The sequence below is a fragment of the Crotalus tigris genome, unplaced genomic scaffold, assembly GCF_016545835.1.
Source record: "Crotalus tigris isolate CLP2741 ecotype Arizona unplaced genomic scaffold, ASM1654583v1 scf7180000017753.6788120, whole genome shotgun sequence".
Taxonomy (NCBI): domain Eukaryota; kingdom Metazoa; phylum Chordata; class Lepidosauria; order Squamata; family Viperidae; genus Crotalus; species Crotalus tigris.
The window spans coordinates 775,583-802,920 of NW_024096615.1; the positions used below are offsets into that span (position 1 = coordinate 775,583).

General features: G+C 39.4%; 1 protein-coding gene across 9 annotated transcripts in view; it reads left to right on the forward strand.

The window, feature by feature from the left end:
- Positions 1 to 27,338, forward strand: part of MGAT4A (alpha-1,3-mannosyl-glycoprotein 4-beta-N-acetylglucosaminyltransferase A) — a 94,122-nt gene that overhangs the window by 53,432 nt on the left and 13,352 nt on the right. For all 9 annotated transcript variants that reach the window (XR_005556384.1, XR_005556385.1, XR_005556386.1 and 6 more), the window contains exons 5-12: positions 6,530 to 6,663; positions 11,645 to 11,691; positions 12,379 to 12,492; positions 13,728 to 13,803; positions 18,082 to 18,196; positions 19,499 to 19,629; positions 22,437 to 22,544; positions 24,914 to 25,107. Coding sequence is in view for 6 of the 9 variants with exons in the window: in XM_039340615.1 (XP_039196549.1) it covers positions 6,530 to 6,663; positions 11,645 to 11,691; positions 12,379 to 12,492; positions 13,728 to 13,803; positions 18,082 to 18,196; positions 19,499 to 19,629; positions 22,437 to 22,544; positions 24,914 to 25,107 (919 nt within the window). In the remaining 3 variants the exon portion in view is untranslated. The remainder of the gene's footprint in view (positions 1 to 6,529; positions 6,664 to 11,644; positions 11,692 to 12,378; positions 12,493 to 13,727; positions 13,804 to 18,081; positions 18,197 to 19,498; positions 19,630 to 22,436; positions 22,545 to 24,913; positions 25,108 to 27,338) is intronic.

The following is a 27,338-nucleotide window of genomic DNA, read 5'->3' on the forward strand; positions in this document are numbered from 1 at the left end:
AGGGAGGAAATAAGGAATGTAACCCAGTGCCTGGTTTATTTCTACACTCTCAGAGGAAGGTGTGAAGAAGCCGCTGACCATCACTGCATGAACTGGAGACGGGCCGATGTTCTCTCCCCTTTCCCACAATGGACTTAACACCTGGAGATTGGCTGTCCCATACCAGATGGGCGGACTGTGGGATGGGGTCTAAGTTGGGGATATCTTAATCTATTACTCTGTGTGGGAAATCTCAGATCCTGTCTATAATGCTTGCTATCAACTACTCTTAATAAAAGTTCCTGTTGGAAGAAACTGTCTCCAAGAGTTCTGCTTTCTTAAGATGTGGGATTGAAGTGGGTCCTTACATTAAACAGGATCTGCAGTAATGGTCAACCTGGAAGTAAGACCCTTACTGGGGGACTTTGCAAAATCTACAATGTCGGACGATGGGGCAGGGAAAGAAGAACCCACTGTGAAAGGGGAGCCCTCCCTCCGGCAGGGACCCTGCCAGCTGTCGGGATCTGAGACGTCATACTCCTCAGAAGAAGTGGTGGAAACGTGCGACCACAAACCTCAGTGGTCAATGGGCATTGGCAAGAAAGATGAGTGGGAAAAGAAATTGAGGAAGGTGAACCCGAGGCGGGGCAGCCACCAACCCAGATGAAAGCAAGAGATGAAGAAATCCCTGCATCTTCGTGAAGAGGAAGGAGGTTGTGCACAGCACTCAAACTGGATCCTAGAGAAAGCTATTGACCTGATGAAAAGAACCCTCGGCTTTCTCATAGAGGAGAACCCTGAACCCGGGGCCGCACCAACACCTTGGGCTGCAACTGGAGAGACACTGAGGGGAAATCGGAAACTGTAGCCTTGGGGATGTCCATTGAGACAGCAGCTACCGTTTCAGCAGGCCCCATTCCCCATTGACCCGCAGATGGCAATCAGAATGGGACACAATACCATCGTTGGCGAAGGCACCGATCCATTCAAAGATTCCCGCCGCTGAAAGCGAAATTCAGGAGGGAATTGCAACTCCTGGGGTTCTTCCTAATCCAAATCCTTAGCTACATGGAAGAATACAGGTGAGATATCCCCAATGACAAAGCCCATATCCATATCGTGCAATCCGCTCTGGACGGGACGACTGCAGACTGGATGGTGAATCTGCATGATTCCAACACCCGAGAGCTCTATGACTTCAATCACTTCATGTCCTCTCTGAGAAGGCGATTCAAGGACCCCCTGGCTTGCCTGCCTCGAGGGGACCCACGCCGACTCAACGAATGGTACGTCCTGGCAGAGGAAGCAGAGATCGACCGACTGAAGATGTACAGCCAAGGAAAACCATGGGGCCGTTCACCTCCTAAGACAACATGCGAGCCAGCGAAACCAATGGCTATGGCCAAGAAGTCAATGGACTGTTTCAAATACGGGAGAGAGGGGCATCATGCTGTAGAATTCTGCTTGAAAGCCCCTCAGTGCAACCCAGACCGATCACCAGCAAGGAAATCAAGGAAGTCCCCAACCAAACCATGAGAATTCACCATGAGGGCAACAGAGGCTGTGGAGTCCCCACCCTCTGCCAAGCATGGGAAGGGAACTCCGGTGTACACCGCAGGGCCGGTGAATCCCTCAGATGACAGCTTGGAGGGCGAACCCCTGGTAAGTGGACCCATCGCACCCATCCTCAAGACAGTGACTATATTAGCCCCCTCCATGCCCAAAGCTGTCAAAGTGAAAGCCTTAATAGACTCTGGCTGCACCCGCTGCCTCATTAGCCCAACACTAGTGGGAAACCTGGGCAACCCAGTGAGGAGGCTGAGACAACCAATCTCGTTTGGCCAGTTAGATGGGTCCATAGCAGGAGGGGTGCCATCTACCCTAGCCACTTTACCAATCCACCTATCCCTGGGAACCACGAGGAAGACATAATGTTTGTAGTGACCCCAGGCATGGAATGCCCAGTGACCCTAGGGCTGGAGTGGCTAAAGAAATTGAAACCCTGGGTAAATTGGAGGATGGCAGAATTCAGTTTATTGAAGGGGGATTGTGCGAACCTAACACCCCAAGGAGCCCTATCAAACCCACAAGCGGAGAAAGCATCGCTGGGAGAGGAATACCAAGACCTTGCTGAAGTTTTCAGTGAGGAACAGGCAGATGAGCTCCCCCCTCACTGACCCACGGATTGTGCCATAGAATTCAAACCCAGGGCAAAACTCCCGAAGCCCAGACTATATTCTATGAGTCCTAAAGAGAAGGAGAAAATGGAAAGATTCATAAATAAAAACCTAGAAAGGGAATTTATCGAACTTGCCAAGCCTAACTAGCTGCCCCGGTCCTCTTTACAGAGAAGGACAGCACTTTGCGCTTGTGCATGGATTACCGCACCCTGAATGCAATCAGTGAAAGTAACCTATCGAAAGAAAGAATTTTCATAAACTAGACCTAAGGGAAGCGCATTACCGCATTAGAAGGGGCTGAATGGAAAACCGCATTTAATTGTCCAATGGGATGCTACCAATTCAAAGTTTTGCCGTCTGGACTACAAGGGGACCCTGCAATATTTATGCAATTAATCAACGAGGTACTAAGAGAGCACCTATTTAAGGGAGTCCTGGTTTATCTAGAGGACATCCTTATCTTCCCCGAATCCAAAGAGGAGCATGTCAACCTAGTCAGAGCGGTTTTAAAGAAACTGCTAGTTGCCCACTTATATGCCAAACTATCAAAATGCAAATTCCACCAGGAAAGAATAGAATACCTGGGTTATCGCATATCCCCACAGGGCATCGAAATGGACCCTGAGAAGGTCAGGGCAGTACTAAAATGGGCATCACCTTGCACAAGGAAGCAGTTGCAAAGTTTTCTGGGTTTTGAAAACTTTTACCGCCAGTTCACCCCTTCATTTGCCCAAATAACCCTGCCCCTCACGAACTTACTAAAAATGAAGGGAGAATCCTCAGTGAAACCCAGCCAGCCACTGAAATGGACAATGGAATGCCAAGCAGCATTTGAGAGATTAAAGAACTCTTTTCCGCTGAACCCGTATTGAGGTACCTGGACACAGATAAACCCTTCATAATACAGGCGGACACAAGCAATGTGGCAGTGGGGTCTGTACTATTACAAGAAAAGACAAAGGGGTATTGCAACCATGTGCATACACGTCCAGGAAACTCACTGAAACGCTGGGCTGTGTGAGAAAAGGAAGTATATGCTGTAAGATGGTCGTTACTTATGTGGCACCATTTCCTTGAAGGGAATAAAATCCCTTCTCAGGTCTGGACAGGCCACAAAAACTTGGAAGTCTTAAAAACACCCAGGAAGCTCAGTCCAAAGCAAGCCCGCTGGTCCCAGCATTTTCATCAATTCCGTTTTACGCTCAAAACACTTGCTGGGGGGAAAGAACTTCCTGGCAAATGCACTGTCTTGCATGCCCCAATATAACAACACACAAGCCACCGGTTCTAAACCACTGATGCCCGAACTACAACACGCAGCGCCAGTAACCACCAGAGCCCAAGCTAAAATAAAGCCACAGCTAAGTAGCCAAACCGGAATCAAATTCCAGAAAACTTTAGAAACAGACGAATGGTTCCTGGAAAATAGACACATGTGCATGATCAAGGATAGACTGCCATGGGTGGGAGTGAAGTTATATATACCAGCCACCCTGAGGGTCACTTCCATGCATCTATGCCATGATACCAAATCAGCAAAGCCTTTTGGATTTGTAAAAACGCTACATCTGATTAAAAGGCAATTTTGGTAGCCATCCAGGAAAAAGGACATAGAAAGTTACATGGCCAGCTGCCCAACTTGCACAGCTGCTATGAGGTTGCAAGGGAAATCATCCAGACTGTTACAACCAGTGGTGAATCCCTCAGCCCTCTGGAAAGAAATATCCATGGATTTTATAGTGGAACTACCAGAAAGCAATGGAAATACTGTCATCTGGGTGGTTACAGACCTGTTTTCCAAACAAATACATTTTATCCCTTGCCAAAAGAACTAACCCCAAATGAACCGGCAATCCCATCGCTGAAAGAATGGATATCACAATTACAAAACACCTGGCCAGTGGTTAGGAAAGCCTTAGATGAAGCTTGGTTAGGAAAGCCTTAGACGAAGCTTGGGAAGCATACAAAGCACAAGGGGATAAAAAAAGAGTTGAACCTATACCACTCACTGTAGGAGAAATGGTATATTTGTCTACAAAATACTTAAAATCCCTACAGCCCTGTAAAAAACTTGGTCTAAAATATATAGGACTTTTTCCAATTAAGAAAATCATAAGCCCAGTAACAGTAACAGTAAAATTAGAACTACTCAAAAACCTTAGGCAAATACACCCAATTTTTCACTGCAGCTTGCTGAAACGAGAACAACAGTAGCCCTTATGGTCAAAAATCTCCCACCACCACCACCTCCAATCATGGTTGAAGGAGAACAACACTTCAAGATAAAAGAAATCCTAGATTCTAGGAAGTATCAATGGGCAACTCAATACCTAGTAGCATGGAAACACCTTCCCTCCTCACAAAACGAGTGGGTCCATAAACGTCATGTCAGAGCACCTAAACTACTAAAGAAGTTTCATACAGAATATCCCAACAAACCAGAGTAACCTCTGTTTTGTTTTCTCTACAGGTGGATTTCTCCTATTTTTAAGGGGGGCAGGATGTCAGAACCCTTTCCTTGGGTTCTGCCATACTCCCAAAGGGGAGGGGGGATGTGCCTGCAGAGTTATTGCTTTTGCTTCCTCTATTTGCTACAATGTAACCTTTTGCTTTGTTTATTGCTGCTGTGTCTGTTGCCCGTTACAATGTAACATATTGCTTCCTGCGCTATGTCTTTCTCTGAACTTTATCTTCCTAAACTGTCAGAACAAGGGAGGAAATAAGGAATGTAACCCAGTGCCTGGTTTATTTCAATGGTCTCAGGAAGGTGTGAAGAAGCTGCTGACCATCGCTGCATGAACTGGAGATGGGCTGATGTTATCTCCCCTTTCCCACGATGGACTTAACACCTGGGGATTGGCCGTCCTATACCGGACGGGCAGACTATGGGGTGGGGTCTAAATTGGGGATATCTTAATCTATCACTCAGTCCAGGAAATCTCAGATCCTGTCTATTATGCCTGCTATCAACTACTCTTAATAAAAGTTTCTGTTGGAAGAAACCGTCTCCAAGAGTTCTGATTTCTTAATATGTGGGATTGAAGTGGGTCCTTACAATATGATTTTATTTTATGGAATCTTATAGATTTTTAGATTTAGGCTTGCATTTAAACATTAAATGCACTTTCTAGGAAGAAAAGCTTAGAAAGAAAAATCAACAAATCCTGAGTACTTTCAGGCCAATCTCTTGTACATTCTGTATAATAGTCTACATTTGCCATGCAGACAATTTCACATGGAGTGTGGTACTAAGCAGGCCACTCATTGAAAATTTCAGCATGCTCTGATAAGTGTGAAAGCTTGATTGATATGTGCCATCAAATCATTATTGACTGCTAGTGACCACATAGATACTGTCAGGAAGAAAATCTAATTGTTGTTTCAAAGCATGCTGCTCTCCTTCAATTATGAAATGTGGGAGGAAAGATAACTTTTAATTAGATGATATGAGGAGTGAATGGGATTGTGATACTAATGATTTTTAATTGAGTAACTGACAATGGATTTTTAAAACAGAAGTGACCAACATTTTCTAGTGTGAGAATTGCACTTGGTCTTGAAGGACATATAGAAAATGGACATTGGGACAAAATAATCTTGGTTTAATTTAATTTTCCCCTCCTTTTAACATATTAAAATTGGTAAAAAAGTGAGAATTTTTGGTGGAGTTCCAGGGTCACATTTAGCTAAAGGTTTACAACTCAAAACATGCATCTCCACCTCTGTCCCTACCTTTGTGGGCCATTGCACATTTTTGGAAAATTATGAGAACATTAAGTACTCTTACAAAATGGTTTTCATGGACATGGAGGGTAAGGCTAGTTGCAAAAAAGCTATAAATTTATGAGGATATTTCATGCTGTCACATAAACACCAATGATGCTCCCCACTATTACCTCATGTTCTTCTGACTATATATTTTTTTGTCAGACCAACTGTTTTAATTTTTTTTCTAATTTAAACCTAAGATTTCTGAAGAAGTCAGATGGGGCATGGTAGCAGTAGCAAAGGAGATGTCTGCAGAGACTGTAGTTCTCATAAATGCTTTTTTTTTTAGTTTAAAATTTGAGGACCTAGCAGTAAAATTCCAGCTTCAAGCTTGTGAAGAATATTATTTTCTCTGGCCAAGGAGAGACTAAATCATTGAGGTGTTAACTGCTTTCTTGAAAGTATTATTTTTAAATGCTTTTTTATGCATCCTGTTTTCAGAATACCTGCTGGAAATACTTGGGACTATACATTAAGAGAACAGAAAACAAAGCAAAATAACTCAAAAGGCAATCAATAACTTTTTATGAGTATATTTAAAAACTGCACAATAAGCCATTTCTCTTGTGTTCAAGGAAACTGATTTGTCTGTTTGTTTTTAGTTTCTATAGTAATGGGGATTCCAACTGTCAAGAGAAAAGTAAAATCTTACCTTACTGAAACTCTTCACTCGCTGATTGATAAGCTGTCACCCGAGGAGAAATTGGATTGTGTTATGATTGTATTCATAGGAGAGGTAATTCAAATATTGTTTATTTGATTTATATAGCTGTCCATTTCACATATATTACTCTGGGAGGCTTACAATAAAATAGATTTTAAAAAAGCAAATAAAACACATAATTAAAATAAAACGCATAGTGTAGCAGCTGGGCATCATAAAATAACTGTCAACAAAACCAATCACACTTTGGAGGTCCCACGTCCAAGCACAAGACCAGGTTTTTAGGGCCTTATTAAAGGCCAGCCTAACTTAATCTCAGGGGGAATGACATCCACAGGATGATTGCCACAGCATAAAAGAACCTCTTCCTGGGCTTTAGTAAGTTGACACTCCTTAGCAGGCCCCTCCTGCCAGACTTGGAGGGATGGGTAGAAACAGTTGGTGAGGGATGGCCCATAGGTAGCCCATGAAAGTCTTTAAAGGTCTATGTCTACTTCTACTTCTTTGAGCAGAAACTGTGAATCCAGGAGGACCTCCAGATTGTGTACCAGGTCTGTCTGCACTGTGTCACCCCACCCAGAACCAAAGATAGAAGGTCCCCCAAAACAGAAGTCCAAAAACACAAAGCCACTTGGCCTTGCCTGTTTATCTCAAGTGATTATGATTATGATTCCCATAACTTCCAGGCACCAAGAGAGAACCTCCATAGCATCATAGCACCAAGTGGAGATGTAAAGCTGAATATCATCAGCATACTGGTGATACCCTCATCTTGAAGCTTCACATGTAAAGCTTCCTGTAAATCTTAAACATTTTTTTAAATTAAAAATTAAAAAAAAAAAATTTCAGTTTGTTCTAAGGTTTATCTCTTACATCAGCGGTTCTCAACCTGTGGATCGCGACCCCTTTGGGGGTCGAATGACCCTTTCACAGGGGTTGCCTAAGACCATCAGAAAACACATATTTCCGATGGTCTTAGGAACTGAGACACTGCTCTGCATCCATCTCCGCATGGCCTCCTCCGCCATTTGCAGAGAGAGAGACAGAGAGGCACTTTCACTTCCCTTCTCTTTCTCTCTCTCTCTCTCTCTCTCAGGCGGACTTACCTCCTGCAGGGCTCCTGATTGGCCCTGCACCTGGGTGTCCCACCCCCTGGGAGAAGTGGGGCCAGGGCCTCGTGGCCTTGAAGCCGCCCGGGGAAGCCCCGGGATCTCTGCTCGGAGCGGCCCGCTGGAGGCTCTGCTGAGCGGGCCAGCCCACCCGCAAGCTGCGGCCCAAGGGAAACCAGCCCCTGCGATCCCTAGCCAGCCGGACCATTGGCCCCGCTGGCTGGGAAGGCGTGCTGGAGTCCAGGCTGCCGGGAAGGAAGAAGGAGATGCAGCAATGGTAGGAGAGGAGGGCCTCCTCCTGGGGCCTGGTGCTGGTGGTGGCTTCCTTGCCCTTCTCTTCCTCCTCCCCTTCTTCCTCCTGCTGCCCCCCAGGCAGCTCAGGTGGGCGTCGGGACAAGAGGGATGCCTGGGGGGAGTAGCCGGGCTAGCGGAGAGGCTGGCAGGGGTTGCGTGGCACCAGCCCCCACCATGGCTCCATCGATGGGCGGAGGGCAAGGCCAGGCAGCGCGGAGTCCTGGCTGGGACAGCTGCTTCCTCGCTCTCCTCCTCTCCTTCTTCCTCCTGCTGACCCCCAGGCGGCTCAAGTGGGCGCTGTCCCCACCACGGCTCCATCGATGGGTGGAGGGCGAGGCCGGGCAGCGTGGAGTCCCAGTGGGGGTGGCGGCCGGGCCGGGGGCGGCGGAGACCCCCAACGATGCAGCCGTGCTGCTGCTGCCGGAGCCGCTGCCTCCCATCCTCCCCCTCCCTGCCCATTTGGCTAGTACGTGGCGGAGGCCGGGCTGGGGGCAGCGAGGACCCCCAATGATGCTGCCATAAGAGAGAGAGAGAAAGAGAGAGAGGAAAGAGAGAGAAACAGGAAAAGAGAGAGGAAAGCGAGAGAGAAAGAGAAAGAGAGAGGAAAGAGAGGGAGGAAACAGAGAAAGAGAGAGAGAAAGAGAAAGAGAGGAAAGAGAGAAAGAGGAAAGAAAAAGAGAAAGAAAGAGGGGAAAGAGAGAAAGGGGGAGAGGAAAGAGGAAAAGAGAGGAAAGATTGAGAGAGAGAGAGAGAGAGAGGAAAGAGAAAGAAGAGAGGAAAGAAAGAGAAAGGAAAGAGAGAGGAAAGAGAGGAAAGAGAGAGAAAGGTAGGAAAGAGAGGAAAGAGAAAGAGGAAAGAGAGAGAGGAAAGAGAAACAAAAAGAGAGAGGAAAGAGAAAGAGAGGAAAGAGAGAGAAAGAGAAAGAGGGAGGAAAGAGAGAAAGAGGAAAGAGAAAGAGAAAGAGGAAAGAGAAGAAAGAGAGAGAAATGGGAAGAAGAAAGAGAAAAAGAGGAAAGAGGGAAAGAGAAGAAAGAGAGAGGAAAGAGAGAAAGAGAAGAGAGAGAGGAAAGAAAAAGAAAGAGAGAGGAAAGAGGAAAGAGAGAGAAACAGGAAAAGAGAGAGGAAAGAGACAGAGAAAGTGGGAGGAAAGAGAAAGAGAGAGAAAGAGAGAGAGAGGAAAGAGAAAGAGAAAGAGAGGAAAGAAAGAGAAAGAGAGGAACGGCGCTTCTCCAACCAGGCTGGGCGGAGCCGGGGGAGCGGCCTTCCTGCCCCCCCTCCCTGGCCAGCTGGATGAGGGGTTGAGAGTCACCACAACATGAGGAACTGTATTAAAGGGTCGTGGCATTAGGAAAGTTGAGAACCACTGCTTTAGATGGAACATGGGGTTGAAGGGGGGGAGGATAGAAGGCAGATTAAGATTTTACCTATAGATCTTAGACTATCTGAACCAGATAGAAAAACCTCTTGTTTCCATTTTATATACAATGGATATAACATACCGTAAATGCCGGCGTATAAGGCAACTTCCGCGAGCGCTGAAATTGGCGCCAAAAACGGGGGTCGTCTTATACGCCGAGTCGTCTTATACGCCGGAAATACTGATAGTTTCTGGCGTATAAGACGACGTTCTACGAATGCGGCCTGGCTATAAAGACGGGGGTCGTCTTATACTCCGGGTCGCCTTGTACGCCAGCATTTACGGTAATCATCAGTAGCATGATACTAAACGCTCATCAGTTTAGACTAGAGAAAGTAAAGTAATCCAGTTAGTTCAAAAGGCCTTGTTTCACAGATAAAAGTGCTCAGATCATATCCTAAGAACTGTCTCTTTTGCATGGTGTCCAAATAAAATCAATGTTTTTCTTTGCAGCTATATATTGCAGAGGAGATGTGGTTGAAAGAATTGAGATAATGGGCCATTAGTATCAAAACTTCATTATGTACAGTTCTTTGAGGCATAAGATTTGTGGGAGTTCATTAAAAAAATGAAAACAACCTCAGATCTGGTTCTGTTGTTGAAGTATACAGTAAGGCTTTTAATGGTGGCCAGATGAATTCTAGACAAACTGCACAAATTTAATGCTTTTTGGTATGGAATGAATTGGCAAGGAATCATAACTGTCATAAGGGAAATTGCTTAAGCAAATTTCATTAAAAAATATACACGTGTTTCTTTGTGAAAGGACTTGAATTGCACCAAAGGAGTACTGTTGAGTGTTTTACTGTTAAGGGAAAATATATTCTGTTTTCTAAAGGCAGTCATTTCAGGAGAAACAAGGCTGGGCTCTTATAATAATTTCTGTTTGTTTAATATTGGAAGGTATTAATGGCATTGAGCCTGAAGCAGCATTGAACTTAATTCAGGAGTTATGTAGCTTGTGCAGTCAGCTGCTGAACTATGTATAAAAAAGGTTAGAGTCCTACATATGTAAGATTAAGAGACCAGCAATTCCTTTTGTCCTTTATGTTTCTGAAACAACATTTTGATGAGCTTTGGGTTTTGGCTGGGAGAGAAGGGGTAGGAAAATTCATTTTTGTCTGCTTCTTTCTGGATCAACTCATGTGTTTTATGGAAGCTTATAGAATTGATGCTAGAGGGTTCAAACTTTCCTGGCTGGTCCAAGAAACCAAATTTATATCAAACGAGTTGTGGACTGAAACATTTGCTGTATATGAATTCCTTAGAACAATGTTTCTCAACCTTGGCAACATTAAAATGTATGGACTTCAACTCCCAGCATTGAAGTTCATACTTTAAGAAGTATGGACTTCAGAAGTCACTAAGGTTGAGAAACAGTGCCTTAGAACAAATACATTGGATTATTGGTTTCCAAAACTCTCTTTTAATTAAGCCATTTTCTGTATATGGAGAGATATAGTTCAGTTGGAGTAGATAGAATAGTTATCCTGAACCTAGACACTGGGATTGGATGAAGCAATGATATGCTACTTATGTATACCAAAGAAATCATGCTATGCTGATTTGTTTCAGAGAAATTACAAAGCTAACTAGAAGGATTTTAATTGGACTACTTCGATTCTTAACATAGTTAGAATGCAATGGATGCTTTGCTTGTGTGTAGGAATTGGGGAGCAAAATTAGGCAAAAACAACATAGTTCACCCATGAGCCCCACCATTGCAATTCCCATTCTCCCCTCCTTCAGTTTGCTCCAATTTTAGTACAGAGCCAGAGATAAGCCATCTCATAATGAAAGTAAGCAGGTATCATGGGGAAGGACAATTCAGAACTTGAAGCTTCAGAGATTGTGCATGTGGAGAGGTCCTGCTTTTTTTTCAGTGCTTTTCTGGGATCAGATTCAGGTACAGTGCCCAAAATATATGTGCCTATTGTGTATTTATGAATAAAGGACCTATATTTAAACTGCTGCTTTTCTCAATCAAACATACGAATGAGAGTACCGGTAAAAGTAAACATGCTAAAGTTGAATTGAGGTGAATGTTCTGCTGGCTGTTATCTGTGACAAGAAAACAATCCTTTTGTATGGCATTTGTTAATGAATGAATACATTTGGGTGGTTAATATCACGTTAGCCTACTTGAAGAACAAAAATAAGTATACAAACTATGCAATTGTCAAACCAATTATCCATACTATATGTAAAGATGTTGTTTTCCTTTTCTTTCTAGACAGAACTTGACTATGTAAATGGTGTTGTGGCAAATCTCGAAAAAGAGTAAGTTTAATTTATACAAGTTACCATTGAAGTATTTTGGATTATCTACTTTTTAGTACACAGCTTAGAATCCAAAACTGACATTTCTAAATAAGTTTGTGTAATATATTACATCAATACACAATATACATTACAGTTATATAATTATATTGAATATTGAGATAACTTTTCTTCTAAAACAGCAAATAATATTACAATATAAGATCCAGGCAGTCCTGAATTGGATACATCCACATGAAATAAAGATTGCATACCTACATTAAAGTTTTTATATTAGTGGTAAACTATAAAAAAGACTGCCTACGTGCTTAAGAAGTTAATATTGGTTGGTTTTGTAAAATATATATTTACCTCTATAGACTATTCCATTGATAATTGCAAGTGATTTGAGACAATATGCTGCACTGATTTTGTAGATGTAAAATTTTCAACTTCAGAAACTATCAAAGGCTTGGTGAACATGGAAGTCTCTTCATGAAAAACAGTTTAGTGTGGACCCAGGTGACAAAACTATAGTTTTATATGTAAGTTGAAATCAGCAGTTGGTCTCCAATTTATTAACTTGCTTGGTGCCCTACATTTTGTTTCACAGCTGAATAAAAAGTTGAACCCAAGTCCAGTGTTCATCACAGATGTCTGAAGTACAGCTTCCATGAACAGAAAATAACAAAACTTTTTTGACCCCAGGTTTTCTTCAGAAATTCGTTCTGGCTTAGTGGAAATAATAGCTCCTCCTGCGTTTTACTATCCTGACATGAAAAATCTAAAAGAGACATTTGGAGATTCAAAAGAAAGAGTCAGGTAAGGACTTTTTTTCTTGCAGGTGAGAAAGTGCTTTGGTCATCACAGTAGATCTTAACAGAGATAGTCTAGGATACTGTTAACTTACGGTACATATTACATTTGGGAATACAGGATAAACTAGGCCCAGAATCAGGCTGCAAACTCTGTTGCATGTTTTGTATCCAGCAGTCTTTCCTAATTTGGTGCCCTTTAGATATGCAGAGGAACTATACTTTTCACAGTCCTCGGCCATTAGCCATGTTGGTGATAGAATGTGAAACTGCCCATATACAACAGTTGAGGAAAGACAGTTTACATTATTCTTACTACCGTACTCTTACTATTACACTATTCTTCAGGAATATTCATTTTTAAACGTGACCTCAGACATGAGTCTTGAGCAAAAATAATTCAGAAGGGTTTTTTCCAATCTAAATCTTATCTTTTAGCTTTCTCGTGATAATGTTAGTTTTGCTGTTGAGGCCTTCTTTTGATCCGCAAATGCTTAGCTTGGCACTGTGTTTATATCATTGGATTTGGAACTTTGTTGAGTTGCTATTGTAGTATTTGGTGACTAAGCAGATAAACTGAAGTATAGTTTGGATTAAATAATGGTAGGAAAACCTTCTATAATGGCTATTGTGTCTGCAATCCTAGCACTAGAAGTACATGTTTCTTCGGTAATGTCTGCTAGGACTTGGGGCAGAACCAAGATGCTACCAATTAGGACATGGGAGTGCTTTTTTATGCTATTAGATATATATCAAACCAAAGTATATATCACACAGGAAAATCTTGAACAGGATCTGCACAACTTTTGAAGGGCATCATCCAAAGTTGCCATTCCACTGACAAAGGAAACTAAAGACCAACAAAGATTCCTATGCTAGAGGAAGGAGGGTAGGGAACAACTTTTCATAGATGCAGTTGTGTGGAAAGTCCCCCAGTGCAGCAGAGCAGATTTTCCCAAGCAAACAAATGTAGGAAATTGCATAAAGAAAGGACATTCAAAAAGAGCTTTTGTCCACGGATAGACTTCCTGTAATGGACCTCTTCAGATGTTCCAGTGAAGTGGTGGATGGTGAGATTTGGGAATAAATGGAGGTGTGGGAGACAGAGAGATTACTTGTGTTCATTCATTACAAAAATAATAACTAAAAACCATGTTTATGTTTCAAGCATAAAGTTTTCAAGCTTATGTTTTGTCTGCCTGCTCGCATGCAAAATCAATAACATTAAATATTTAATTCTAGATGGAGGACAAAGCAAAATCTGGATTACTGTTTTCTTATGATGTACGCACAGAAAAAGGGTGTATACTACATTCAGGTAAATTGTTTTTATATTCTGAATGTAAAATTGAATATTCAAAATATTTTTAAAATGTATGGATTAGCTATTACAGTAAATATTTCAATAAAATAATGAAAAATAGTGTAAGATTAAAATGTTTTCTTTGCAGTGGAATTTAAAATTTCAATTTAAAATTAAAACTATATTTTCATGATTATTTGAAATTTTAAAAGGCTTGTAGGATTCTTAAACACATGCAATATTTTTAACTTCATTAGCATCTGTTATTATCAAAATTGCATTTTGTAAATTTGATTCAGTCTACCAGGCATGAGTGTGCAATAAGGCCATAGTTAAAGAGAATTACACATGTTTAGATTTTTAGCCTCAAAGCAACTAATTAATTAATAATTAAGCAAAACTAATTTTCTCCTGGAAAAAGATACAGGTTCGTTTAGTTAAAGTGCAATGAGCATCTCTTTTTGCATGCTCTGATTTGCCTTTGAATCCAGTGTTGCATAACTGTGTAAAGCTGGCCATGGCATGTAAACACCCTTTGTTTAGTGACTACCTTGGTTAGCAACCATTTGCCAGTACAACAGTAATAAAATATTCATTCTCTGACCAATGTGCTCATTTTTATTCAAAATTTGGTACATGTGGCATCAGTCCACACCTGAGTGAGAGTGACACAGGAGTAGCTGTACAAGAACTTTTCCTGAATGAGATGGCAGTAATTAATGATCTTCACAGCTTCTCTGTCTCTCTCTCCCTCCCTCCCTCCCTCCCTCCCTCCCTCCCTCCCTCCCTCAGTTTCTCTTAAAATTATGATTGGGTTCTGAATAGGATTCTACATGATGTTTATGGTTGGGTGGAAAAGTTTGTTCATGTTGCTGAGCATTTGTATGTGGAAATGTCTGTGGGTAATTTCCAACTTAGTTTTCACCCATCAGATTCCCAGTCAACCTCTCTATTGAAATGAACATATATCATTCAATTCTGCTAACAAGAATAACCTTTATTAAACATCAGCAAATATTTAAAAAAGCAGTTAATTGGTGGAAAGGGACAAAAATAGGCAAAAGAAGAGAGACAGGAAAACGCAAATGACAGGCGACAATTTAGATTTTCTATATAGGTGCCTAAATATTAAAAGGCACGAGCCTTCCAGAGCTACTGGAAACACTGTAGTTAATGATCATTGGACAGTCCCAAAGGAAGTGGCCTTTGGTCATTCCATCTTTAAACCTTTTATGTATATAAGGACAACAGAGTGAAGCTGGAAAGTAGGGTATGAAGTGATCCAGCCCTTATTTCTGCAACATGAAAGAAAGTTTTGTTGATTGGGATGATGCATCCAACAATATATGCATTTTTGGAGAGGAATTGCTTGTGTGTGTTTGGCACTACTTATATAACTTTTGTGAACTGAGAATTGTTACCTGGGATAATTTAGGGTGTTGCCTTTATCATTAGCAGCCTATTGTTTTGGCTTTTAGAAAATAGGAGGATGACATGCACAAGATTTTTTGTTTTGCTTTTGAGATAGATTACAAATGTTATTGTGTTATCAAAATTGTCTGAGAGTTTGATGTATATATTTATATGAGTATCACTGGAAAATATTTTGCTGTGTGGAAGAGATGTTTTGGGGTTTAAGACTTAGAAGTCCATCTTGGTCATAGTTTCTTTGGTAAGTTTGCTATAAGGGCTGGAGTTGATTAATTTGCAGTTCCACTTGTTAAAAACCTGTGGCAGATGTCTACCCAAGCCTTTGGCTAGAGATACCCTCCTTTAAAAACCTTAAATACTGTATTGTTGAAACAATAATTGGCCATTGAATTAGATGAATCTCAGTGGAATGCCCTGTATCAATATTCTTTTAGAACAATTTCATCAACTTATCAAGCAATGGTATAGAAAAAATTTCCTAAATAGCATCATCTGTGTTAAAATTACATGACATCAACCTCATTTTTTCTGAATTGTGTTGGAGTTAAACATATATTTATTATTTTGTTACTATGCTCAGTTAGCCAAAGTTTTTGGTTAAAGGTTTTTGATGAAATTGTAAACATCACAACAATCTTTTAAAGTGAACCACATAGTGTATTGCTGTTTTCAATATTTTAACAAGTGCTATTTTTAAAAAATCAGTTTTAGTTATTAATAATGATCATTCGGAAATATTGAAAAATGAAAGCATAATATCCTTAGACTGATAACAGATTCTAAAGTGTGGGAAACTGCATTGACACAAAAAATAATTCAGAAACAAAATTTAAATTTAATAATAAAAATAAATTTATCATTTATTAGATAAATATTCATTAGCTTTTTTCTTGATAGATTACTTCTACCAGCATAAATGTCATTTTTTAAGAAATATATTAAACGTGGATGATTAATTGTTATGTTCTCAACAATCTCTTAAACCCGCACACATCCACCTATATCCACACTCACAATTTCAGTATTCCCAAAGACTAAGAATATTTTTTTAATTCTTTCTTTTTTATTCTGTATTTTGTTTTTATAATTGGGGAGGGAGGGTAGGGAATAAATTATACCATAATTCTGTGCATATTTAATGTGAAAGCAATAAAAAGTTTTCAAAATGTCTAGAGATGCCTACTCTAAAGATCTACAAGGGTTTCTTGCACTCTTTAATTTGGAAGTATACTAATTTGAAGTAATTATATCATAATAGTTCGAAGTTAAAATTACATTATGATCTTTTTGATCAATGGCTACCAGTGACAAATCCTGTCTTGTGTGACCAGAAGTCTCTTCGTGCAGGGCACTTTGTGCTCCTCTCTTTTTCCACTAGCCCACATTCCATTCTTCCCAAATTTTGCTCAAGAGTATTCCCCAACTTTGTAAAACAGATTTTGAGAATGTTTCAGAATGGGACCAGGGAAGGAAGGAAGGTATTTGTTTACCATGAAGAGAGAGGTAGGCCAACCCTTCTTATAAGATGCCAACCCAAGACTGAGTAATAACCACAGATGTATTATTACAGACAAGATGCCAAGACAGATACTTGGCACATCCTGCTTTTTTTCATTCTGATTTAATGCATGGATTAAAAGCGTACCTCCTTAAAATTAAGTCTCATTTAACATAGCAGAATTCATTTTCTTCTTTCGAGGTCTATATAGCATTTCAGCCTAAATTAATACAATAAAATTAAAAAATCAAGGCTACTACTTCTTTTTAAATGTAAGGCTAAGGCTTTTGTAACAATGAGCCTGAGAAACCAAATGTGTGGCAGAGCCTGCAATATGGTTGCGTTGATTTGTTTGTTGGCTCTTTTAGTTGTTTACCCCAGTTGCCAGTTATGTATGTATTATTGTTGTGTTATGTGGTGTTTTTAATGCTGTTAACTACCCAGAATCATGGATTTGGGACAGCCAGCAATAAATCAAGATAATAAATAATAGAGAAAGTACATATGGAAGAACAGGCCTCTCCTTTCTTGTACCCAACTTTGGCACAAATCCAGGTAGTCCTCGACTTATGACCACAACTGAGCCCCAAATTTCTGTTGCTAAGTGAAACATTTGTTAACTGGATTTTGCTCCATTTTACGACTTTTCTTGTCACAACTGTTAAATGAATCACTGCAGTTGTTAATTTAGTAACCCAATTGTTAAGTGAATCTGGTTTCCCCATAAATTTTGCTGGTGAGAAGGTCATAAAAGGGGATCACATGATCCCAGGACACTGCAATTGTCATAAGTATGAACCAGTTGCCAAGCATCTGAATTTAATTATATGTCTACAGGAATGATGCAATGCTGTAAGTATGAAAAACAGTCATAAATCCCTTTTTCAGCAGCATTATAACTTCAAATGGTCACTAAATAAACTGTTGTAAATCAAGGACTACCTTTATGCTCTTTCCTCTGATGGATCACATGATATTGCCTTCATTATACACACAGCCTATGAGTGAGACAGCCATAACTGTTCTAGTGTTAAAGTAGTATTTTCCCCTCATTATTATATTCTCCAAGGGCAATCCTTGTCTGCTTTTTCCTTAGGAGAAATTCAGATGATTATACTGGTTTGAAGCAGAAGCCACAGACTAAGGATTAGCAGTAGGGATAGCAAATTTCTTATCACAATAGGTTTCTGCTGATTCAGGGCAGAGGACATTTCAAATCATCTGTAGGAAAAGACCTAATGATGGCTGGATTTACATCTATGTTTGAATCTGAAATCTGGTTAGTTTAGTGCCACCCCCATACAACTTCATTCCTCATTTCATTTCTTCTATTTTGCTTGCTTGCTTGTGCTTGACTCCCTTAGCTTGAGGATGACATCGTTGTCAAGCAGAATTATTTCAGCACAATAAAAAATTTTGCACTTCAGTTGTCATCAGAAGACTGGATGATTCTAGAATTCTCTCAGCTGGGATTCATTGGTAAGAAAAAAAGGCCCTTACATAATTTTTTAAAAGGGGAAGGAGAGAAAAGCACTGTGAAATCTGGGTAACTAGTTTAACAACCCTCTCCCAGACACAAAAACAGCTTTCAAGTTACTTTCCTAATATGAAAGTATTAGTTGTAAAATTTCCCATATCATTCCTTACTAGATTATGTGTAGGTAATATATAACTTCTAACAAGACCCAGGTGGTAGAAAATGGAATAATGTTATAATTATATTTGCAGTTCTTAAATAAAATGTTTAAAATTGAAGTATAAGACTGAAATGGACTTCAATCATCTAAGCAAGTTCATCTATAGATTAAGACAAATGAAAAGCAGTATTTTAAAAGCTTTCTTTATGTCTTATTTCTGCCTTTATCAAGGCCAGCAATTTAATATTTGCTCCTGAAATCTTATTTAAAGAGAAATTCTACTTTCATCATATGTTAATATTAAACTGATACAAGTATTTGAAGATACTGGGTTTCTTTAAAAAAGAATATGACTTTTCTAATTCTTCACTACTATTATAATTTCTATTATTTGGCATACTATGTGCAACTTATAACCCTTTTTAAATTGACCAATGGAAACAAATGCCTAATCTCCCATTCAGTAGAGGGGGGGGGAAAGGAATAATGACAAAAGTAGTGTTGCACCAATGTGTTGGCAGAATGAGTGTTGGCAGAACTTTTGTCAAAGTGGTATGACGCTGCATTTGGCATTTGAGAAAAAAAAGTGATTGCTGTAGTGTCTATGCTTTGACATCTGCTGAAATGAATGCAACAGTTCTTATGAATTGAGAAGGACCATCTTCACCCAAGAAACCCTGCACATACATTGACTGCAAGGCATGACATATAACAATTTTTAGTTCTGCAAGAAAAGTACAGAATAAAACAAGAAATATAGATGATGGATACCAGCTTTTGAGAATTTTTATCTCTAAAGGGAAAGTTTACAGCATTAATTGTTAATAAATGAGAAGGTACAGAGAAATAAAACTTAACATATATTAGTTTTAATTTTATGTCTGAAAGTGAGTTCATCTAGGCAGCACTTCCATGCCCTTGTGTCTTCAGCCTATCTTTTTATCAAAATGAACCTATTACCCTAAATTATTTTAGTGCAAATTTAGTTTATCTGATAGTGCTACTTTCTATAAAAAGAACATTTTGCAGTAATTTGCTGGTTCAGATTCTAAACATCAGAGTTTTGGGTTCATACTCTTTAATGAAACATTGCATTTATAGCTCAAAGTGCTCAGTTATTGTTGATACATGTTATTATTTACAGGTAAAATGTTCCAGTCTCCAGATATTACACTCATTGTAGAGTTCATACTTATGTTTTATAAAGAGAAACCAATTGACTGGCTTTTGGATCACATTCTGTGGGTGAAAGTGTGCAATCCAGAGAAAGATGCAGTAAGTCGGTTTGAGAGTTTAATATTTCTGAAAAGTCTACCTATGTGACATGATTGTAAGAAAATATATTAAGCAACTTAGTCATAGTTTTATAGCTCTTTTTTGAATTATAGTTTCTTGTAGGTAAACAACGTTTAGTGTAGTATGATATGTTTAAGAAGATATGATTAATGGTTCAGACATTACCAGAAAGAAATCATTTGAAGCTGTGTAAAGCTTTCGGATGGGGATTTTGAAAAGCATGATTAATATAACTGAGGTACCTTTCTTGAAATGTTAAGGAAGTACATTTTCTAGAAGGTTTGGCAAGATAATTTCAAAAACTGTCTTTGGCTGCATGCATGTACATATACAAACAACAATTCTCTGAGACTGCCAGAAAAACAAGACAGCTCTGTGTGCATGCATCTGTAGTCACAACCATGAACATTTTAAAGCAGTGGTTCTCAACCTTTTTAATGCCTCGACCTCCAACCGGTCATAAGTCGAGGACTACTCAACCGGTTGTAAGTCGAGGACTACTCAACTGGTGCAGCACCGTTTGCAGAATGGGACTTTTGGCGGGCTCAGCAGGGCAGAGACAGCCTGGACAATTCCTATTGGCTTTTGAAAGCCAATAGAATTAGACTCTATTCAAGAGAGTCTATTCTATTGGCTTTCAAAAGCCAATAGAATAAAAGGGAGTAGCACAGCTAAGGAAAAGGGGGAAAAAATGGCGGACTGCGTTGTTTGGCGACCCCCGTGAAATGGTCGTTTGACCCCAAATGGGGTCCCGACCCACAGGTTGAGAACCACTGTTTTAAAGCAATCACACCAAACTTTGCAGAAGACCTAGAGTAAAAAGGGATGCTTTACTTATGCTAGCATACTGTATTTTGCAAAACACTCCTTTAGAAAGCTTTGCACAGACCTACTATACACATACTACAGAGGCCAAGTACTATAAAGACTGCATTATATCCTAAAAATATTTCAACTTCTCCAGCTGTGCCCCAGTAGAAGGCATGCCTTCTGCAAATAGTCAGCTGAGAATATCCTGTCTGAAGTTTGAATATACAGGGCTGGGGGGGGGGGAGGGAGGGAATCTACCTGAATCTACTTAGGGATAAACATGCATTTGTGTACAAGTATCCCCTTTTTCCAAATGTAGACTCCTTACTACCACCATGCTTCCTGGCTTATAGATTGAAAGCTGCAACAGTTGAAGTATTTACCGTGTAGAGGATGCCTAATTAATATAATATTTTGCCTAGGCCAGGTTTATATAACTCTGGTGGGGAATGATGGCCTTTTTATGACTTGTGAACGTCAACTCCCAGAATTCCACAAACCATAAAAAGGCCATCGTTCCCCACCCCTGATGTAACAGAAAAACTAGTCAGGAAAGAATTTCTATTCGGTCTCTCTGTTGAGAGACTGGCACAATTTTCATAATTGCAATAATAACCATTCTCTTGAAAATGGTATAGACTTTTCCCTACAGTCCAGGCAAGGTACTCTTCTTCCATCTGTCTTTCAAGGACAGGAGAAAACCACTTCCTTATAGTGCTCCTCTTGTTGTATCTTTAACAAGGCTGATAGATCAAATTGACCTTGTGTGGAACTGTGGTTAGCTGCTACTGCTGCTGCTGTTGAAGTGAGGAGCAGGGAAGGACAGACAATTCTTCACTGTCTAACTCTCTTTGCCAGTCTTTGGGGATGCTCTGCTTCCCTTGTTCCTTCCCTTGCCTGCACTTTTGTAGGAAAATGGTGTCCTGTTAGCGGTAGCAAGGTGGAAGGGGTATGGAGCAGAAGTCTTCTCAATTCCATTTCTGCAAAATCAAGTCATAATTCCTTTTAAATGATCCAGGGAGCCGTTCAGACTCAGAAGCTAGAGGGAGAGGTAAAGCAAGAATGCCCTTCAAAGGGAAAAAGGTTACTTATAAATCCCTCAGATCTTTTCCATTGCAAAGAGCAAAAGAGTTGCTTCTGCAATGTGGGGCATGCACAGATAAGGAATAAAATTTCCCTTACATTAAACCGAACTGCTAGGGACTTCCATTAAATTCATGCTAGTTTTTCTTAGCCATAGTACAGAAGTGATTTGTCATTGTTCTTTTTTTTGGGTTGCTTTTTAATCCAAAATAAATATGCTCAGCTGTCAAACATAGCCAATGTCTTGAGGCCTTGGAAACCAAGAGTGGTTTTTGAATGGCTGCAAAGTTCATGTGTGGAAATGTTGGCTGTATACCTTATATATATCAGATATATCAGATATATATGTATATGAGATATAGCAATATGAGATATACTGGTATATATATCGATATGAGAAAATTATTGAAAGAAGACAACAATAGGCAAAGGAGTTTATACTAAAATCAGAAATATTAATTTTTGTCAAATTTTAGTTTTCAGACCAAATCATAATAAGAATGATGCCTAATATATTATATATTACTGTATTGGGCATGACATTTTTATTTTTTATTTTAATTAAGTGCACTTCAAATAGCAGAGTGACATAGCAGACTGCAGAAGTAAAAGTTGCAATTGGAAAATATATTTTTCTCAGAATTTAGAAATCCTATCAGCTGTGAAAGATGAATGATAAACTATTCACCACTTCCTATATAATCACTTACTAAAGTTCCGATGACTGAATTTTTGTAGTGGTGGGAATACGTTATTTTATTCTGAATGAAATCATGTCTGCTATATAAAAACAAGGTAAGAATGCAATAAATGGTCCAGATAGCCAGTTTTAAAACCATGTATGATGATGATGTGTCGTATGCTAAATAAGATTTTCCACCATTTTGTTAAAGAAACATTGTGATCGCCAGAAATCGAATCTCAGAATACGGTTCAGGCCTTCGCTTTTTCAGCATGTGGGTCTACACTCTTCCCTAGAAGGAAAGATTCAAAAACTCACAGTGAGTACTGATAGAAGGCAACATATACATACACCAATTTTTGGAAACATGTTTATTAATCAATCTTAATTAAGAAATACATATTTCTTAAATATATGTTTCTTAACTATATGCTGTATTTAAATACAATTGCCACAAAATCTGAGTATAATTTTCTTGTTAAGTGAGTCATCAAATGACTATGACTTTACTTCCTCATTGTCCATTAACTGTTTGTTACAAATCAGTTGGGAAGCATAGCTATAAGTGCTAATAGGTTGCCAGGCATCCAGATCATGATCATATGACTGCATCTAGAAATCCCTAAAAGTCACCACAAGATTTTCCTTTCCTTTCTTTTCTCTTTCTGGAAGTCCTGGTCAAGCCAGTGATTTAATTTATACTGATCAATTGATAATTCTGTTAGAGTGGGTGTTAACTAGAATCTGTTGCCAAATCTGAATGAGAGACACATAGTGCTTAGGTATGGGGTCATGATGGGGAGATGATATTATTTCAAGATGTACCATTTTTAGGTGAGAAGAGTTCAGAAGCTCTTTCAATGCCATACTCATTCTCATTGACCATCTTATACATCCTGAGCATTGCACCACGTGCAATGGATCCAATAGACAGGGAATATCAGTCAGTTCTCTTATCTAAATGAAGAGACAGTGTCATTGGTAAATGATCAAGTCAGAAGCACTAACTGTTGTATGGTCTCTTAGGAAGTTCACAAGTCCTGAAGCAAGAGGTGTATCATCTATGGTGCTCGATTGGTCTGTCCCTAGGGGCAACACCATTTAGGATATGTAAACTGAGGCTGTTAAAGCATTTTGCAATACAAAAACCTGTGAAGTTAGATTTTGGACATTGGATTGGTGGCTCTCCAACAGTGGAAGCAAAATACCTCTGAAGGATATTTATGAGGTTTGAATAGCAATAGCAATAGCACTTACTTATATACCGCTTCATAGTGCTTAACAGCCCTCCCTAAGTGGTTTACAGAGTCAGCACATTGCCCCCAATAATCTTGAGTTCTCATTTTACTGACCTCAGAAGGATGGAAAGCTGAGTCAACTTTGAGTCCATCAGGATCGAACTACTGGCAGTCGGCAGTCAGCAGAAATAGCCTGCAGAACTGCATTCTAACCACTGTGCCACCACGGCTCTAAAGGGCCTAATCATTGTGCCAAATCTTGCATTAAAATCTCCTACAATTATTATTATTATTACATTTATATGCCGGCCACCTTATGGTTCAAGGCGACTCTGTGATCTACTTGTGGGTAAGTTATCATTAACTTGAATTAGTAGTTTTCTAAGCATTGCCATATTTCTTTACATTGAGCCTGAACTTTTCAGGGAAATAAATACACATTTATCATCAAAAATGAACAGTGTTTAAACTTTACCAAGGTCGATGTTGCAATATTCCTAAGTGACCAACTCAGTGCAGCATATTTTCAATTTGGTAGAAATTAATATAGTCAAGCCTCACTTTGCCTCCCTTTTGGTGGGGAAGCAACGGCATTCGGTGAAAATTGTTTTCACAATAGTACAGACAGTCCTTGACTTACAACCACAACTGGAGCCGGAATTTCCATTCCTAAGCAATGAGGTTGCTGTGTGAGTCGCACCTGATTTTATAATTCTTTTTGCCGTGGTGGTTAATGAATCCCTGCAGTTATTAAGTGAACAATGGCATTAAATTAATTCAGCTTCCCCTATTAACTTTGCTTTTTGGAAGCCAGCTGGAAAGATTGCAAATGGCACTCACCTAACCCGGGACGCTGCAGCCTTTGTAAATGCATCCCTGTTGCCGAGCGCTTGCATTTTGATCCTGTGACTCTCAGGGTGGTGCGATCATTGAAAGTGCAATAATTGGTTTGAAATCACTTTTTTCAGTGCTACTGGAATTTCAAATGAAGAATTCCTAAATGAATGGTTGTAAATCTAGGATTACCTGCAAGTATAGGAGGTTGTTTCTCATGCAATAAATAAAACCATCCAGAATGTTATTGCTGACTGTAATATTCCATAGATTGAAAATAAAAATAGTTTAAAAGCAAACATAAGATGAACAAAGCTTAAAAATGGGAAATTTATAAACAGGAGAGTTTGTACGAAGGTGCTGTCATCTCGCCGTGCCCTCCCCCACATTTTCCTATACATTATGGAACAAAATATTTCCAGATGTAGTATTTAGGGGAAGTTTTCACTACAATTTTATCTAAGTGAAATGTGTCATGGAAAATTGTCACAAATGATTTTTATCAAGAGAAATGTAGTAACCTTGAAAACTACAGGAAATATATTTACTGTCCTATACATCTATACTTTGTTGAGGTTGTTCACATTTAGCATTATATCTTGTCATTCTTTTGTAGGATAAAGACTTTCTGAAACCATTATTGCATAAAATTCATGTGAATCCACCAGCAGAGGTTTCTACAACATTAAAGGTCTACCAAGGGCATGCTCTTGAAAAAGCCTACATGGGTGAAGACTTTTTTTGGGCTATCACACCAGTTGCTGGAGATTATATCTTGTTTAAATTTGACAAGCCAGTTAATGTAGAAAGGTAACTGTTCTGTTTTCATTTTAATATGAAACATCTCCTAAGCTGAAGGTGTTAATATATTCTGTAAATTAAACAGTGAAAACACTACAAGTAGTCCTTGACCACAACTGAGACCCAAATTTCCATAGCTAAGCAGGGCAGTTAAGTGATTTGTGCTTCATCTGATTATTCTTTTATGGCCTTTTTTGCCACAGTTGTTAACCGAGTCACTGCAGTTGGTAAGTCAATTATGCAGTCGTTAAGCAAATCTGTCTTCCCCCATTGAATTTGCTTGTTGGAAGTTGGCTGGGAAGGTTACAAATAGTGATCACTTGACCCTGGTACAAGTGTAACTCATCAATACATGTCAGTTGCCAACCATTCAAATTGTGATCACATGGCTATGGGAAGGCTGCAATGGTTGTAAGTATGAAAACTGGTTATAAGTAACTTTTGAGTGCTGTTTTAACTTTGAATGGTCATTAAATGAATAGTTGTAAGTCAAGGACTATTTGTAGTTTCCTAAAGTACCTAGAATGAATAGATTACTATTTGGGGAGAGAATTCAAAAATAAAAAACTGATAGAAAGGGCCTGAAAAATCTGCTAAATAAGATAGATTACAAGTAGTCCTCAACTTACAATAGTCCATTTAGTGACTTATGACAGTTTTTCACACGACCGTTGTGGCATTCACATAGTCACATGATCAAAATTTAGATGCTTGGCAACTGACTCATATTTATGATGGTTGCAGTGTCCCGGAATCATGTGATCATCTTTTGGGACCTTCTGACAAGTACAGTCAACGGGGAAACCAAGTTCATTTAACAACCATGTTACCAAATTAACAACTGCAGTGATTCACTTAACAACTATGGAAGAAAGATCGCAAAAGAGGGCAAAATCCACTTAACATATGTCTCACTTAGCAACAGAAATGTGGGGCTCAATTGTAGTTGTAAATCAAGGACTACCTTACTGCAGGAATGTAAGAAGCAGTAGGAATCCCTGAAATCAGTGAGCATCTTCCCTGAATGGAAGTATTTGCATTAAAAAGATATCTGCTTAAAAATAATAGAAAATATTAAGATATCTGCTTAATTTTAGAAAGTTTTCATCTTCCTCATCCTCCACTGCCATAGCAAGATACTTTTGTGCTGCGTTTTCAACACAGGGAATGAGGATGCTAATTTTAACCAGTCTTGTTTCATCTATTACTGGGTGCTTTCATATTTAGTTTGAAATGATGGTAGCTCAATATTTAGTTGTATATATTTAAAAATGCAGTTTGCAATTAGGGCTTATTGTCATGCAACTTATATTCTTGCAATGAAGTACGAGGGCAATTTGGAACTAAACCTCTGTTTGGTTATCAATGATAGACACTTGCAGATACAGAGCTTTTATTATACACTACAACATTACATTACTTTTCGACATAATCGCCATTCAAATTGAGGCACTTGTCATAACGTCTTACAAATTTGAAATTCCTTAGTAATAGTTGCTAGGCGCCAAATCTGGGTTATGGGGGGGTGATCAAAAACATTCCAATGGAACTGCTTCAAAAGTTCTTGGATGCATCTAGCAGTGTGTGGGTGAGCATTACTGTGAACCAGCACCACACCGGAAGTCAGCATGCCCCGACGCCTGTTATGGATGGCTTGTCTGAGTTTTTGTAACATTTCACAGTAGACTTCTGAACTGATGGTCGAACCACGCTCCATGAACCTCACTAGAAGTACTCCTTTGGCATCTTCATATTTGATGGGATTTTCTATGGCACCACTTCCAATTTGGTGTTGGTTCACGATAATGCTCTCCTGCACACTGCTAGAAGCACCCAAGAACTTTTGAAGCAGTTCCGTTGGAATGTTTTTGATTACCCCCCCCCCATAGCCCAGATTTGCCACCGAGCGACTACTACCAACGAATTTCAAACCTTGTAAGATGTTATGACAAGTGACTCAATTTGAATGGCAATTATGTTAAAAAGTAATGTAATGTTGTAGTTTTCTAACATGTATAATAAAAGTTCTGTATCTGCAAGTGTCTGTCATTGATAATCAAACGGATGTTTGTTTCTGAATTGCCCTTATATTTATGCTAGAAAATATATTAAACTGGATATAAAATGAAATGATTTATATATTAATTGCTCTGCGACCTTTAAGTGAATTTTGAATTGTTATGTAGTATTTATACATAGCTCTGGAAATATTTATTCTATTACATATGTATGAAATACTT